Below are 18095 nucleotides of genomic sequence, written 5' to 3' on the forward strand. Positions count from 1 at the left end.
TTCATTAGTTTATTATAAATAATAAAACCAGCAGACACTTGGAACATTACAACCCAATATAAATGAAATTGTTGACTTCTGCCCTTCATTTTTCATATGTCACATTAGCCTTGTATCTTTTTTACTTGTATTTATTGCACCAGATATTGATGGAATTTTCAGAAGTAGTTTTGACATAGTGAAAAAAATATTTCCCTCTGTTGAATACTAAATTCATGGAGTTAGCTGAAATTCTAGGGCAAAATTACTACTTCTGTTATTCTTTAGGTACAGATTAAAAGTTATGGTCTTAAGGAATGCATGGGAGGCTTGTAATAAGCAATGATGTGATTTGAACCACTCATGATACTGCTATAGAAATGTCTCACTACTGCTAAATGTTGTAGTGTTATTAAATCTTTCTGGACAAGAGGCCAGTGGGTTTCCATGGTGTTTTGTATGCGTTTCCCACTTCACTAAAATTCCCAGGTTCTTTATCTGATCTAGTGTCCTTCCTGGCTCAAGGGCCTCAGGGGCATTCCCGGGAAAGTTGAGCTGCACTCTGCAGCCTGTAGGACAGAGTGACACTGAGTGGAGAACATGAAATTGATGTCCCTCTCCTGTTCCCGGTCAAGAGGTGCAGGTCCTCCAAACCAGCCCCTGAGCTCACATGCCCTCCTCAGGGTGTCAGAGTCCTTGTCCCAGTACAATCTTCTCCCTTTCTCATTTCCTTTTTCAAATCCCTAGAGCTTCACCGATCTCACAGGTTCAGCTTCTGTCCTCTGGTACATGATGAGCCAGAGAAGTAAAGAGTAGTAGAGGCTAGAAATCACTGCAGAAGAGGAGTGAGTCCCTAGATATCCTAGGATCTTGGGTATACTCTACCCTCGTGTCAATATAGAAGAATTCCAGGATCATTTGGTGACATGTACTTTTGGAGTTATTGCTCTTTCATAATAGCAGTATATCGCTGGGCTGAAGTCAGGAGGGTATTGAAAAGATAAAAGAAATTGGATTGCAGAATTGGGAACATCATTTAAAATGAGAAATGGCATGGATTGACTGTCTTATTCGTGAAAGAAATGCTGAGGCCTCATTCCTACTACTTTCTTTTTTTTGTTTGTTTGTTTTTTTGGTGATGCTTGCAACTTATCTTCCTTTGATAAAGGTCTTTATCAAAATTCCTACACTCAAACACTACTGTATTAAGTTTTGAGTATGTTTTCCCTTGTCTGATACCGAGCTATCACATTGCTGTTTTGTCAAGTAAAATTTGCCTATGCAAGCAGGTACAAAAATTGTTACTCTTGGAGGTGGTAATAAAGTTTCCTATTGTGCATAAAAGTCAATACTGTATTTTTTAGATACGAAGTTAAAGCAGCTAGCGAAATGAGAGAAAGGTGAATGGAGAAGACAGAATGGGAAGGATTCTTGATTTGTTGTTTACTGTCATCACTAATGGATATCTGTAATTCGATTTAGCAGATAATGGCCAAATGTTTTTAAATCAAATAATTCATCTGAATTAGACCATTCCTCAGACATTGCAGGCTTTGACATAATGGTAACATTTTAATTGAATTCCTAAAAGGGATGTATTCGTCCAGAGAAAACATATTTTAAACATACTAGATTATGGGTAATGTAAATCTGGTTACCTCTGTGGGCAGACTTGTGTTTGGCGTATGCTGTCTGCCTTGGAAAGCAGGCAGTGACAAACTAAGGTCCAGTAAAAGAGCTTTACGACGCTGCTTGCCTCATTTTAAAAAAAATGGCAATTTTAAAATGAAAGGTTTGGTAGAGGTCAGTAATTTCTGTCTTTGAGTGTTTCTGCCAGGAGGAGCAGCGGTGTGCTGCCCGTAGGGCCACCCAGCTGTGGTGGCACGGTTCGATGGGGGCTTCTCTTTTGTCTCCGCAGAAGCAGGGGGCAAGAAGCTGCGGAGCACCGTCCAGAGGAGCACTGAGACAGGGCTGGCCGTGGAGATGAGGAACTGGATGACCCGTCAGGCCAGCCGGGAGTCAACGGATGGGAGCATGAACAGCTACAGCTCTGAGGGAAAGTAAGCAGTGGTTATTACTGTGGTTACCTGGTGCTTCCCCATGAAACTGGTAGTTAGACAGAGGTCAGGTGGGCGCTGTAGGTCCTGCTCAGTAAGAATTCCCTTCACAAGCTAGTGTCACTAACTAGTCTTTCCCGCTGACCGAAAGAATCTCCCGTTGTTGGTGCAGGAATGGTGAGGATCATTTCTGCAGTGCTGTGAGAAAGGCACCTGGTGGCTCAGAGCCATCTAAACGCGGTGTGACAGGAGGGGAAGCGGGCGCAGTGCCCGGGGTAAAACACAGAAAAGGACAGGTTCTCTTCTCAAAACTCCATGTGTATGTCTGTGCCTTGCAGAGCAAAGCATTTCCAGTGTATGATTTCCAGGTGTCATTCACTGGGCTGAAGACTTTTTCACAGATTCTGCGAATTAATCCTGAAGAAATGGTCTAGGCAGAAGTATGAGTCTGTCATGTGTCATGCTTTTCATAAAAGCCCAAGTTAAAGACTTCTGAGTGGTATGTCCAAGGCATTGCCCAGAAAAATCTTACTGTGGATAGTGGTATTCACAGCAGTAGATCACACTCCTATACTGGACAATATATCTTACATGTCCAAGTTGATGCATTATGTGCACTTGAGATGGACATTTATTTATGGTTAGTCATTACAAATCTCATTAGTTCTTGTTGCCTTGTAATAGGTCACAGATAATTTATGGCAAGAATTTGAATTTTAAGTTACTTTGGTCGTTTGCCACAATGGATTTCAGTTCCATTATTGAATATATGTCATTCTCAAAGACATTTTTAACAAAATTTTTATAATGAATGCTGATTTTAAAAGGTGATTTTAAAAATAGTGACCAGTATTCAGTCTAATGTAATAATTTTACTGGACATATTTGGCATCCAGCCATTGAGTTCATGTTGACTGAGAAATGTGAGCAATTTTACCTTCGTGTAACTAAATTACTGGTAAGGGCATTGGTTTCTTGCAGAACTGGTCTCATATGAATACTACAATAATTAACAGTGGTCTTTAATATATTGGGAAAAGAGAGCTTGCTGGAAAAATATTAATGTGGAAGTTAGACTCAGTGAAGATTAGAACTTCCTTCACCTGTTTGTTTATATGCTGGAGGCCAAATTGCTGCTTGTTGAACACTGGGAAGTTTTGAAAATTACAGTAATTGTTTTGTAATCTTGTCAGTGTAAATAAGTTCCTTGTGAGCAGCAGTACCAAAAATAAAAATGCTAAATGCAAAACATCTAGAAAACAAAAAAGGGCAAATTCAAGTGTATTTATTGATTTTCTTTTCAACATTATTTTTTAGTTTGATTTTCCCTGGTGTGAGGTTGGCTGCAGACAGCCAGTTCAGTGATTTTCTGGATGGACTTGGTCCTGCCCAGCTTGTAGGGCGACAGACTTTGGCGACACCATCGATGGGTAAGCGTTTATGTCCTACAGATAACATATTATCTTCTAGGTCTGGTAATTAGAACATAGACATTACCTAGATTCTCATTCTTTAGGTATGGATTTCACATATGGCTTTGAACAGCTCAGTTAAGACCAAAACTATAACCTCAGCAAAAGTTAAACATAATTGTGGGTGTTCATTAGGACACTCAAAAGTAGAAAGGTGCTTTGAAAATTTCAGTTTTTTATCTCTTCTGCTTCAGTTTTCCATTTTTAAAATGTGGCTAATGAGGCAAATCCTTTCTTTGAATCACTTGGATACTATTGAATAAAAGTGGGAATTTAGGTGCTATTTATTATTGTGCTAACAGATTTTTTGTTATATTCATAATTATCTTTTCAAACCTTGTCTTAAACTAGAGGCATGGTGAAGAGATTTCAAGCAGTTTTACAGAGCTGCTTCATATTAATTTCCTTGCTGCCTTTTTATTTGAAATTTTTAAGACAAAAATAATTTAATTTGGAGCAATAGGGGCATGAGAAAGGGGAGAAAAGGTGTTATTGCTGGGTTTTTTTAATGATTTACTAACCTAAACAGCAGTGAAAAGGCTACATACTAAGTTACCTAGTAGTGTTAAAATCTGGGTCATACTGGTGGAATGCAGGTGATACAAGCCATCACATATTCATCCTAGAACTTCCCATAGCTTTTCATATGTTTAGCTATTTTTGAATTACAATGCCAGGATTTCTTTTTCTTTTCTAGGAGATATTCAGGTGGGAATGATGGACAAGAAAGGACAATTGGAAGTAGAAATAATCCGAGCTCGTGGCCTTGTTGTAAAACCAGGTTCAAAGACACTGCCAGGTAAGGAAGAAAAATCTTAGCAACAAGAACAGAGTTCTACCAGAAAAATCCAACAACCCCCTGCTTTCTGAGGCTTTGCTGGTCAACTTAGGTAAACTCTTAGCAATTCAGTAACGTCAGTCAGGTTACAGTAATGTACACTGAAATTGAAAATGTACTGAAAAGGTATACAAGCTTTTAGATGGGGCAAAAACCAAGTCCTACATCAGGAGGAAAGAAAATACCAGACTGGTGTCTGATGTATTTTAGTAATTACAAATACATCCTTTGTTATGGGGTAGAGAGGAAAGTATGTACTGGGCACCTGCTATAGGCATCTTAGGAGTGAAGAGGGTATCAACAAGAAGTGTGGAATAGGTACCTACTTGAAAAGTAGACCAGCATTTGATACTTACTGCTTATTTTATAATATGATGTCCTATAACACCGTGTGAAAAGGACAATATAATGATATTTTTAGCCAGCTCTTCTGATTAAATAGAAATTGTGTCAGAGTCTTTTCTTCACTGATTTTTCACCTTGTAGATAATTTTAAATTATTAACAATTTGGAGCATTGATCCAAATCTCACCAAAGTCAGTGCAAGTCATTCATTTACTTAATAGGCCTATTTTGCATACTGTACAGTATAGGGATACTATATATAGGAATATGTGATTTTTCCAGGTCAAAATCTGAATTGTTTCATGGCAAAAGAGACATATAAAAAGAAGTAAAGAAAAAATTATACTAGGGAGAAAAGTAAAGAAAATGCATGAGTGCTTTGCGTGGAAATAAATGTTAATATTGCTTGTGGAGATTTGTTCATTTAAGTTATATATCCAGCAAAAGGCGGATTTTATCGTATGGTGATAGAACACTCCATCTGTTATGTAAGTAATCTGGACTTCTTTACTTATTGTTCTTTATTTTCTTTCTTCTAAGCACCATATGTAAAGGTGTATCTATTAGAAAATGGAGTCTGCATAGCCAAAAAGAAAACAAAGGTAGCAAGAAAAACGCTGGAACCGCTTTATCAGCAACTTCTGTCATTTGAAGAAAGTCCTCAAGGCAAAGTTTTACAGGTAATTTGCATCAATATTCATCTAGAGCTGAAAATGTGGCCTGTACAGTTTTTATTGAATGAGTTTCAAACCTCCTTTCTTGCTTCACTTGATGAGTTCTGCTATTTCTAATGCTTGTTGAGCACATAAATACTGCAGTAACAACTGCTGATGCAAGTAGAAAGTGCTGAGCAAAAGTTAGTTCTAGATTCTTTTGGCTCTGCTGTGTGCATGGGCTCCTTCTCTCACTGGACTTTCTTTAGTATCGTGGGTAACTGCTCTGTTACTGCCCAGGTCATTCCTGTCACTGCCTCATGCTTATACACAGAACTAAACTGTATCAGCAGTTAAATATTTTGTTCCTTACTATAATTAAGCAAGCAGAGACATTTGAAGAATCAGATTGGATCTCGTGATTTTTTTTTGCTGAAATGTTTCTATTTTCTTGTGTTTTCTTTGCTAACAGATAATCGTTTGGGGAGACTATGGACGTATGGATCACAAGTCCTTTATGGGAGTGGCACAGATACTTTTAGATGAACTGGACCTGTCCAACATGGTGATTGGGTGGTTCAAACTCTTCCCTCCTTCTTCCCTAGTAGACCCAACTTTAGCTCCTCTCACTAGAAGAGCTTCCCAATCATCTCTTGAAAGTTCAACAGGACCTTCGTATGCTCGCTCATAGCAGCTGTGAAACTGTTGTCATAGCAACCAGCGTTACAAAAAAAATAAAATTACAGGTCGCAAACCCTGGTAACACTGCATGCTTAATGTTGTGTCTTCTGAGCCTGTTTCTAGGGCTGCAACGCGATCCTGTGTTCTCAAGGAAGTTGCACACATTGTGCCCTACAGAAGGCCCTCAGGTGAAGGACTGCAGTCATGAAGAACTGATAGGTTTGGAGTTCAGGGACACTCAGTTTTGGTCCAATCTGAAGCCATGGACTAAACTAAAAGAATCAATCTGTTTCATGCAACAAAAGTCCTTTTCAATGGCATATCTGTTCTGTTGCTCCCGTTTCTTTATTTATCTGCCCTCCCCTCCTAAAGCTTGGTTATGCCACAGAAATGGAGTTACCCTCCCATGAAGCCATGTTACAAGTCAGTGGATTAGCAGACATCGGAAGAAAAGAAGAATGTAAGAATGCTGTAAAAGTCAACTGTTGTTTGACACAGTTGCTTGAGATCCGAAAACTCTTCATACTGAAAAGGTTCAAGACTTGAAGTGGCGGGCTTCATACCTCCAGCTATAGATACAGTGAAAACCCAGATGTGATGGACTCTCTGAAAAATAAAATTCTGTGGATATACTGTACTGTATGAAATTAAAGAAACTTTTTTGCATGGACACAGATTTAGCTGAACACTTAAATTATTTTCTTGGGGCTGCAACTTGCAAAAAAAAAAAAAAAAAAATAAATCAGCCATTTTCAACAATTTATATTATTTTTAAAAATAAATTTCACTAGTGCATGGTTTTAAAGGGAAGAGAATGCAACAGGGTGATACAAAGACACACCACGTTTATCATTCTTTAAACCAGTCATGGTCTGTATTTTTGCAGACGTATATTAAAAATAAAAAATAATTTCTAGCAAATATTTAAAATTCTGTTTATGTGACAAGAAATAAGTGTAATATATTAAATTTATTTAAATGTAAAAGGTACAAGCCTTGTAAAGTTCAACATAATGTGCAAATTGTACACTTCTTTTACCTCCTCCTTTCTCTATCTCTCTTCCCAGTCTCCCTTCTTCCTTTTGCTCTTTTCCCCCTCTACCTCCCAGGATGATCATCATATTCTAAAATGGCTACCTTTTGACTTATTACTCTCTTATGCCCCATATTTGGTTCAGGGTTGCAGATTGTTCTGCATTTCTGAATTATTTGAGAAAAATATTGTTTAAGAACTTACTTTTTTTCAAGCATGTTGAAAAGGATTTTGCAACATGGCTTGGGAGTACATTAATGTAATTCAGCATGTATTTGATAAAGAAGATATTTGAACTTTTTGCAATTTATTGTACAGTGCATGGTAACTTATTTTCATTTTTTCTCACCTTCAAATTGAATTCTACAGCAAAATACTGGAATCATGTGGCCATTGTAAGATGTCTTCAATAAATTTGTTTTCAGCACCAGCATCTTTCATTCAAAGGTTGAACTATCATTTCTTGAGGGTTTATGGAAAGAGGAAAAATGAAGTACCTGGTTGGTTTTAGAAAATAAATTTAAACACTTTTATTTGCACTAAACCAAATTAATTGCTACATTTTTGAGATTACGAAAGCAACAAAGGTTAATAATTCCTACAGTTCTTCTGCTGTAAAGTTCAATTTTCATAAACTACATTTGTGTTGCAAAAGACATAATTAAGTAATATCAGTCTGAAAAATTCAAATCTTTGGTTCGTAAAATAGCCTTAAAGAAAGCTTGTCAGTACCACTCCGACAGCTATTTGCCACCATTTCCAGAACCCTCACTGCAGTCAATGGTTCTTCAAACCCCTGTTTTTTGTAGCAGACAGTAACTACCGTTGGGTGGTGCTGCAAGTTCAAGCTTCTCATTAAATTACGTTATTTAAAGGGAATGTAACTGGTTAACATTTAATAACAAAATATCCTTTTTTTCTGGGTCTTTGTATGCCTTTAATACCTATTTAAGGTTTAATACTGAAACCTTGCAATAATTTTTGAAATATACATTGCATTTACCTTTAAGGCCACACACAATTATTCTGATTTTATTTGAAAATCTATTAAAGTTTCCCATTAAGAGATCGTACATGCCTCACATGAGGGCAAAAGTAATAACAGTATCACTTAAAATGCCTTTTACTTTGTGCAATATCATATAAATCAAGATTGTGTCTTGTCTTCAGAGTTTATATAATGGATTATTGTTAAGTTAATGGACAGACTGGTAAAATTATATTTATGGAAATAATTTAGACACCTGTCTACCAGCAGCAAATAAATACTACTAACATGCAGTCTACAATATCCCCTAGGATATTAAACAAAAATACATAACCATTTTCCTGATACTGTGAGATGCGCTCACACATTCTTGTATGCATAGTCCTATATAAATTATTTCAAATTTTAAAAACAAGGACATGACGCATGGAAGGTTTGTACATACTTGTCATTATGCAGTATTTATTTTAAAAAAAATTAATGTATTTTTTTTAATTTTCACACGTCTGCAACTCTACTTATGGTTTAGTCATGTAAATAGCACTATTCCAGTGATCACTGCTGTCTTGTACATAGTACGTTTTAAAAAGTTAAAAGGAATTACAGTTGGGGGAAACAAAAAAAACAAAAAAAAAGGGCAGATTAGGCCTGTAATGAACACCAACTAATGTAAATCAAACTCATTCTGGTGATGGTATTTAACACTTTAAATAAAACATTTTCTTTACAGAATGTGTGTGCAGTGCTTTGTTGCTTTTCCCTGAGATGGGCAGCACCACCCTTTAGCCGAGTTTGTGGGAAACAGCAGATGCAGCTTTTCTTCTCAGAACTGTGCTGCAAACAAAATGCCATTTTTAGGATAAGATGTTCACTGCCAGAGGTTTTAGGCCCTTGCATGGGGGCTGCCTCTCCCCCAGCTGGGCATGGGGCTCTGCGCTCCAGCCACACTCCTGCCCTCATGGGCGCCTGCCTCCAGGGCTGGAGCTGGCTCTGAACTGCCTCATCCTGCAAAGATGTGCTCAAACACCCATATAACCATCACACTAAATGTGCTGGGACTGTGAAGTGCTACTGCCAGCTGGTGTGGAGTGGCCCTGCCATCCAGTTGGGCTTCCAGCATTCGAGATAGGTGGCCACTCTCAAGGCAGCTGTTGGGGGGGAGCTGTGAAATAAACTCCCGTCCTGTTCCTAGGTCTGTCAGGAGGGCACTTCCCGGCCTCTCCAGAGCAATGCCAGTGGTATTCCCTGCCCAGCTATGGTTCCTGCCACTTCTTCATTCACTGGGATTGTAGCAAGGTGGGGATCGGTCTCTTCTCCTAAGTATCAAGCAATACAACAAGAGGAAATAGCATCAAGTTGCACCAGGGGAGGTTTAGATTAGATATTAGAAAAAAATTATTCACCAGAAGGGTCGTCAAGCATTGGAACAGGCTGCCCGGGGCAATTGCCATCCCTAGAGGTATTTAAAAACAGGTAGATGTGGTGCTTCGGGACATGGTTTAGTGGTGGTTTTGGTTTTGTTAGGCTGATGGTTGGACTCTATGATCTTAAAGGTCTCTTCCAACCTAGACAATGCTATGGTCCTATGAAAGCTCTGGCCTTAGATTTTCAGCTGTTGAACTACAATATTAAACAGTTTGCACTGTAAAAAGAGTAAGTTTGTAATCGTCTACCCTATCCCTCAATGCCACCTAATACTAGCTTTTTTTAATTATTTTTATGAGCAGAGCACAAATGAGGGCAGAGTACCCAGCCAGCAGCGGTGACTGCTGGGGCTTACGGAGCCTCTGCAGCAGGCAGTGCTCCAACATCTCTCGGGCCATGGAGATGGTGGGAGTGGAGGCTTTTCTTGCTGCCCAGCTCCTTAGAGGCAGCACAGACAGTGGTGACTGAGCAAAACTCAAGCACTGCCAGAAAGCTGGGTAGCTATGGCTTGGAAAGTTACTGCAGACTGAGAGGCTGGCTGGTGGTTTGCACAGGAAAAGCTGAGCGTTTGATCCCAGATATAAGGTAAAAGAAAAGCACTGAGGTACTGCCAGGAGATAGAAACTCCAGCAAAGCAAGTGTGTGTCGGGCACAGCGCTGGTGGGAATTGTGAGGAAGGTAAACCCAGTGGTTTGTTGTACTGCATCTGAAAGTGGGGAAACAGAACCAAAATTCTGGTGTGCTAAACTGCTAACATCCCAGCAGATCACTCTTCTCTGCTAATGATGACATTGCTGCTGCAAGGGTGACAGGGCAATCAGGGACCTGGCTCGGAACCAGGCTGTGACAGTGTTGCCCAAAGCCCTACAGCACATCACCTCCAGCCCTGTGATGGGGTGGGCAACAAGGCAGCCACCCCCCTCCTGCTGTAGCTGGACACATTAGAGCTCAGCTGCCTTTGCCACTCTTTAGAAATAAACACAATTACAGTCAACAAAACTTGAGAAGACGTGCTGATACAGCTGTACACGCCCAAAAAAGGCCACAATATACTATTTTTCTAAAGGGTCCTTTTCTGCTTTTAGACAGTTGCTCAAGATTGATTGCTGTTTCTCCTCACCAACACCTTCTTGCCCACCTCTACTTAATTTAAAACAAAACAAAACTGTAGATCATTTTAATCTTAGAGGTCCTGCTTTACTCATCACTGTTAAACATTGGCTCAGATGGTTCATTCATGCTGTTATTCTGCAAAGTGTTTGTGCCAATAAAAGTGTGGTAAAACACTATGTCACCCTAATTGTGTGGCTTTTCTGCTTCCATGCCTTTACTGCAGGTCTTTATGGCTTAGGTAGTGAGATACTCTTGCTCTAATGATGGTGCATGGGTGGCCAGTCCGTGCTAACCAACACCATTCTGTTCTTGTGGCCTCCTGCTGCCCTTGGAAATAGCCATTCACAATTGAATAACCAATGAAAGTATAACTGTTTTTATACAGAAGGTTAAATACTGATGTTTAAATAGGACATAAAAGTTAACAAAGCATTAGATTTCACAGCTTCCTTGTAAAGTTAGGTAATGCTGGGGGGGAGTCTAGAGCAGTTCATATTTGTTTCCTTAGCTCACAACTCTGTGCAATTCTCACCTCCCTGTCACTGAGGCAGCAAAGAGCAGACACCAGAGCTGTAGCTCTCTTCCAGTCTTCCAAGTGTGACTGCCCATTCTGTCCCTTCATCAATAAATTTTTCCAGTAAGCCTTTCCCAGGAACAAGCAGGTATGGGAGAAAGAAGAACAAGCAGGTATGGGAGAAAGAAGAGCATTTTCCCAGGCAAGGGAAGCCTACGTTTAGGACAGACTATGAGAATGAGATTTAGCTGGCAAAAAAATAAAGCTATATGCTACTAAACTAAAGATACTTTAACTTCTGGAATTATTGGCTTAATACCTGCCTACACCAGATGTCTTCTTTAGGATGGGATGAGTCTCTCTGGGGAGATTAGATTCTTTCCCTCTTTCCCCGTTGACCACAGGGGCAGAAAGAGTGATGACTGGCTTGTATTGAATGTCTAACTTCGCAGCAGCTGAACTTAGGAGAAGTGGACCCTGCCTCAGCAGTCAGGACTAAGAACTCCATGGCCCTTCATTAGCAAGTCCTATCTGAGCTGCCTGTATAATTATCAGGTCTGAGGGCAGCAGGCAGCCGATGACTGATGAGGAAGGAAATGGCTGAGAATTAATTTCCCAGATCTGACATGCTGCCCTGTCAGGTCACTCCTCAGCCCAGCCCCGAGGAGAAAGAGAAGCAGCCTTACTAATTAAACCATAGGGCATTAATGCCCCAAAGTATATTTGTCATGAGGTCACACAGAAGGAAAAGAGCATCCTTGATCTGCAGAAAGTGCATGACACAAATCTGAAGAAAAGTTTGTCACAAACCTCTGTCCTTTGTGATTATTCCTGCAACCAAGTATTAAGTGCCATCTAAAATGTACATATTGCTGAACTGGTGTTGTCATGAAGAAAGAATGGGTGGGTGGCACTGGATGCCATTAATTTTATTGGTGTGGAAGTTTAGGATACCTCAATGAGGCGGGGGTGGGTTTGGCACTGGTGGACTATTTAGAGGGCAAGACTTAAAAGCAGCGGTTGAGGTCAGTTGGCTTGTTCAGCTTGGAGAAGAGAAGGCTGAGGGTTGACCTCATTGCAGTCTACAGCTTCCTCAAGGGGGACAGTGAAGAGGGAGGTAGTGATTTCCTCTCTCTGGTGACCAGTGATAGGACACAAGGAAATGGAAAGAAACTGTGTCAGGGGAAGTTCAGACTGGATGTTAGGAAAAGGATCTTCACTGAGGGGGTGGTCGGTCACTGGAACACCCTCCCCAGGGAAGCTGTCAGGGCACCAAACCTGTCAGACTCCAAAAAGTGTCTGGATGATGCTCTTAGTCATATGGTTTAATGTTAGGTAGTCCTTAGAGGAGCAGGGAGCTGGACTCAATGATCTTTATGGGTCCTTTTCACCTCAAGATATTCTACGATTTTCAAGATATTTCCTTGGACAGTTGTTAGCAGGGCTGTTGTGAGAGCTGTTAGTTTTGGTAAGGTAACAATCAATGTTTTAGATGTGCTATTTATATTAAGGTAACTGAAATGAAAACAGCTATGGTCCTATGAAAGCTCTGGCCTTAGATTTTCAGCTGTTGAACTACAATATTAAACAGTTTGCACTGTAAAAAGAGTAAGTTTGTAATCGTCTACCCTATCCCTCAATGCCACCTAATACTAGCTTTTTTTAATTATTTTTATGAGCAGAGCACAAATGAGGGCAGAGTACCCAGCCAGCAGCGGTGACTGCTGGGGCTTACGGAGCCTCTGCAGCAGGCAGTGCTCCAACATCTCTCGGGCCATGGAGATGGTGGGAGTGGAGGCTTTTCTTGCTGCCCAGCTCCTTAGAGGCAGCACAGACAGTGGTGACTGAGCAAAACTCAAGCACTGCCAGAAAGCTGGGTAGCTATGGCTTGGAAAGTTACTGCAGACTGAGAGGCTGGCTGGTGGTTTGCACAGGAAAAGCTGAGCGTTTGATCCCAGATATAAGGTAAAAGAAAAGCACTGAGGTACTGCCAGGAGATAGAAACTCCAGCAAAGCAAGTGTGTGTCGGGCACAGCGCTGGTGGGAATTGTGAGGAAGGTAAACCCAGTGGTTTGTTGTACTGCATCTGAAAGTGGGGAAACAGAACCAAAATTCTGGTGTGCTAAACTGCTAACATCCCAGCAGATCACTCTTCTCTGCTAATGATGACATTGCTGCTGCAAGGGTGACAGGGCAATCAGGGACCTGGCTCGGAACCAGGCTGTGACAGTGTTGCCCAAAGCCCTACAGCACATCACCTCCAGCCCTGTGATGGGGTGGGCAACAAGGCAGCCACCCCCCTCCTGCTGTAGCTGGACACATTAGAGCTCAGCTGCCTTTGCCACTCTTTAGAAATAAACACAATTACAGTCAACAAAACTTGAGAAGACGTGCTGATACAGCTGTACACGCCCAAAAAAGGCCACAATATACTATTTTTCTAAAGGGTCCTTTTCTGCTTTTAGACAGTTGCTCAAGATTGATTGCTGTTTCTCCTCACCAACACCTTCTTGCCCACCTCTACTTAATTTAAAACAAAACAAAACTGTAGATCATTTTAATCTTAGAGGTCCTGCTTTACTCATCACTGTTAAACATTGGCTCAGATGGTTCATTCATGCTGTTATTCTGCAAAGTGTTTGTGCCAATAAAAGTGTGGTAAAACACTATGTCACCCTAATTGTGTGGCTTTTCTGCTTCCATGCCTTTACTGCAGGTCTTTATGGCTTAGGTAGTGAGATACTCTTGCTCTAATGATGGTGCATGGGTGGCCAGTCCGTGCTAACCAACACCATTCTGTTCTTGTGGCCTCCTGCTGCCCTTGGAAATAGCCATTCACAATTGAATAACCAATGAAAGTATAACTGTTTTTATACAGAAGGTTAAATACTGATGTTTAAATAGGACATAAAAGTTAACAAAGCATTAGATTTCACAGCTTCCTTGTAAAGTTAGGTAATGCTGGGGGGGAGTCTAGAGCAGTTCATATTTGTTTCCTTAGCTCACAACTCTGTGCAATTCTCACCTCCCTGTCACTGAGGCAGCAAAGAGCAGACACCAGAGCTGTAGCTCTCTTCCAGTCTTCCAAGTGTGACTGCCCATTCTGTCCCTTCATCAATAAATTTTTCCAGTAAGCCTTTCCCAGGAACAAGCAGGTATGGGAGAAAGAAGAACAAGCAGGTATGGGAGAAAGAAGAGCATTTTCCCAGGCAAGGGAAGCCTACGTTTAGGACAGACTATGAGAATGAGATTTAGCTGGCAAAAAAATAAAGCTATATGCTACTAAACTAAAGATACTTTAACTTCTGGAATTATTGGCTTAATACCTGCCTACACCAGATGTCTTCTTTAGGATGGGATGAGTCTCTCTGGGGAGATTAGATTCTTTCCCTCTTTCCCCGTTGACCACAGGGGCAGAAAGAGTGATGACTGGCTTGTATTGAATGTCTAACTTCGCAGCAGCTGAACTTAGGAGAAGTGGACCCTGCCTCAGCAGTCAGGACTAAGAACTCCATGGCCCTTCATTAGCAAGTCCTATCTGAGCTGCCTGTATAATTATCAGGTCTGAGGGCAGCAGGCAGCCGATGACTGATGAGGAAGGAAATGGCTGAGAATTAATTTCCCAGATCTGACATGCTGCCCTGTCAGGTCACTCCTCAGCCCAGCCCCGAGGAGAAAGAGAAGCAGCCTTACTAATTAAACCATAGGGCATTAATGCCCCAAAGTATATTTGTCATGAGGTCACACAGAAGGAAAAGAGCATCCTTGATCTGCAGAAAGTGCATGACACAAATCTGAAGAAAAGTTTGTCACAAACCTCTGTCCTTTGTGATTATTCCTGCAACCAAGTATTAAGTGCCATCTAAAATGTACATATTGCTGAACTGGTGTTGTCATGAAGAAAGAATGGGTGGGTGGCACTGGATGCCATTAATTTTATTGGTGTGGAAGTTTAGGATACCTCAATGAGGCGGGGGTGGGTTTGGCACTGGTGGACTATTTAGAGGGCAAGACTTAAAAGCAGCGGTTGAGGTCAGTTGGCTTGTTCAGCTTGGAGAAGAGAAGGCTGAGGGTTGACCTCATTGCAGTCTACAGCTTCCTCAAGGGGGACAGTGAAGAGGGAGGTAGTGATTTCCTCTCTCTGGTGACCAGTGATAGGACACAAGGAAATGGAAAGAAACTGTGTCAGGGGAAGTTCAGACTGGATGTTAGGAAAAGGATCTTCACTGAGGGGGTGGTCGGTCACTGGAACACCCTCCCCAGGGAAGCTGTCAGGGCACCAAACCTGTCAGACTCCAAAAAGTGTCTGGATGATGCTCTTAGTCATATGGTTTAATGTTAGGTAGTCCTTAGAGGAGCAGGGAGCTGGACTCAATGATCTTTATGGGTCCTTTTCACCTCAAGATATTCTACGATTTTCAAGATATTTCCTTGGACAGTTGTTAGCAGGGCTGTTGTGAGAGCTGTTAGTTTTGGTAAGGTAACAATCAATGTTTTAGATGTGCTATTTATATTAAGGTAACTGAAATGAAAACAAGACAAAATTAGTCCAAAACTCAACCAGCCAGTCCTACTATGCGACTAGTGCATTTGACACGTGAAGAAAAGACCAGTATTACGCTTGCCAGTGTATGTCAACCTAGTTTGAATGCCAATAGTGGTCAAAAATTATTATTCCCTTGTTGAGAATAAAAAGCAGATTTAGGGAAGGCTGAGGGATGAAGTAGGAATGTGAAATTATCAAAGTAACAATGGGCAGATATTTTATTGATCCCTCATTTTGTTTCTGGTTAATTAGCACTTTAGCTGCAGCATTCCTGAAGAGTGGCAGACAGCTGCCCTGAAGATGAGGAAAAGCCATTTGTATCAGGCACCGTCTTCCAGAGACCAGCACACTGAAAGTGCTGCTGTATGAGAAGCAACTCAGTTAAGAATCTTGGGGGCATTTCAAGTGCCTTCTTACAGTCTACCACACATTGCCAATGACACAAAGATTTTCCTTGCTTAACAGTTTCTCAGCCCATATTCTGATTCTGTACCAACTTCCAAGATGTGATTTTGTTTCCGAGTCTGTTTCTTTACCTGCTTAGACACTGTTTTTCCTTCCTTGTTTTCTCTAAGAATGTTCTGTAAACTGAGAGTAGGACCAAGCTGCGTTTCCATGACCTTTCCACATCTAATATGTGTCTGGTTTATACTTAAAATGTGAGCAGATGCCTCAGGCAACAGATTCAGAATAATTTGGCATAGTTTTCTCCCTCCCTCCCTCAGCAGCTTTGCTTTCCTAACCAGTGTTGATTAACAAACTTAATTGTGACAGCTGGGTGTCAATGCAGTTCAGCAAACCACACTTACAGACTGAGATGGATGCTAAGGCTGTCTTCAGACATCTAATTTAGGTGAAACTAAGAGGGTCAAAATTAAGAGTCTATTTAATTGTACTCAATGGGAAGAGACAGGAGGCCCTCCAGGGTAATTCTAATTTAGGATCCTCTGGAAAGCCATTTTGAGCACCCTTCACTACCATCTGCATAGGAGGCAATTCAGCTTCCAAGGTAGGCCATGCAAATAGCTCCCGAACCAACAATGCCACCCTCTGGATAAGACATAAAAGAAAAATCACTGCTTTTTCTTGTCAGTACTTTCTGCTCCCAGAAAACATCTGAGAAAGTCTCTCTTCTGGAACCTGAATGACAATAAATTTGAACGTTGTGAAGGCAAAAATGTGGGGAAGGGGAAAATTTACCTACTGAAGCTTCTCAACCTTCTCATGCAAACCTCAGGACTTCGGAATAACACTGTGGCTGACCTTGGCCTCAGTGACAGACCATGGCAGGAGGGGTTGGCTGTATTTCTGCTCTCCAACAGCTATTTGCAGACAAGTAAGATGCCACCTGGCTGCCGGAGCCCTGTAACAGAAGCATCCCAGTGTCCTTGCCTCTCTTCAACCTCTGGACCTCATTCAGCTAGGACACATCTGCACTGCTAAATAAAACTCACCAGCTCAAGTTCACAGGTGCAGAGACCCAGCAGCATGGCTTGCTCTCCGTCCACAAATCCAAACTCTCTACCTTCCTACCCTCCTACTGCCTTCCCTACTGTTCCCTTCCCCTCCTCAAATAAGATTGCCTCTCCCAAATTGCTGGGAATGAGGGCTGGCCTATACCGTCCCCCAAAGTGTTTTGTGGGAGAGTGCCATGTGTCATGGGTTAAAACCATAGCAGGGGTGCCAGCAGTAGCACAGTATGTATGGTCCAAGCCAGCACTTTAGGGTATGTCCTGTCCTTGCTTACAGATGCAGCCTGGCCACCTCTACACATGGGGATGCACAGCCAGATAGGAATTTAAGTGGATAAGCAAAGGACAGATTAGTCCTTTCCAAACTGGGAACATGGCACCTTTCTTTGCCAAATTTGAAGCCTGTTCCCCTATTCTATGTGGCTTAAATAAATGCTTAAATAAACACAGATCTGTTAAGGGAGAACAGCTGAAGTCAACAAGAATTTTGGAAATAAAAAGCTGTTTCAAGATGGCCAAGTTCTTAGGCACTGTGAACAAAATTGGAGATTTTGGCCTCAAGCGTACAAAGGCCAATATTCTCCTGCCCCAGGAGGGCCAAGCTATGTGAAGTTATAAGAAACAATTGGGTGGTATTGAAGATCCACAATGTGCTACTACCACCACAGGGGAGATGGGAGGTGTGGGAGCTGGAGGGGGCACTAGAAAGGGCTACAACACGTGCCCTGTCCCCATCACCAGGAAGGGTAAGAGCCAGCCAGCCTGCCAAGGATTTGCTTCAGGAAAAGTAAGCAACAGGATCCATTTTCCACTCTCCTAGAAGTTTGCTGCTCTGGCCAAATATTTACCTTGCTCAAGTTGGTCCTACTTGTACAAGTTTGCAAAAAGAGAACAGACTCACGGCCTCACAATCAACACAGAAAACATGAATGAACCAAGCAATGTAATTAAAGCCTGATGAGGGGGGGGGGGGGGGAAC

At 41.4% G+C, this 18095-nt stretch overlaps 1 protein-coding gene across 7 annotated transcripts in view; it reads left to right on the top strand.

Annotated features, from left to right (window-relative positions):
* The window catches only part of RIMS2 (regulating synaptic membrane exocytosis 2), a 457774-nt gene extending 448996 nt beyond the window's left edge, over positions 1-8778 (top strand). For 6 of the 7 annotated variants that reach the window (XM_014965515.1, XM_014965517.1, XM_014965516.1 and 3 more), the window contains 5 exons: positions 1898-2039; positions 3354-3466; positions 4206-4307; positions 5232-5371; positions 5817-6035. In XM_014965515.1, coding sequence (XP_014821001.1) covers positions 1898-2039; positions 3354-3466; positions 4206-4307; positions 5232-5371; positions 5817-6035 — 716 coding nt within the window. Of the gene's footprint in view, positions 1-1897; positions 2040-3353; positions 3467-4205; positions 4308-5231; positions 5372-5816 lie in introns of all 7 variants that reach the window. The other variant, XM_014965521.1, reaches the window with a different exon arrangement.
* The last annotated feature ends 9317 nt before the right edge of the window (positions 8779-18095 follow it).

The sequence above is a fragment of the Calidris pugnax genome, unplaced genomic scaffold (assembly GCF_001431845.1).
Source record: "Calidris pugnax isolate Ruff unplaced genomic scaffold, ASM143184v1 scaffold41, whole genome shotgun sequence".
Taxonomy (NCBI): Eukaryota; Metazoa; Chordata; class Aves; order Charadriiformes; family Scolopacidae; genus Calidris; species Calidris pugnax.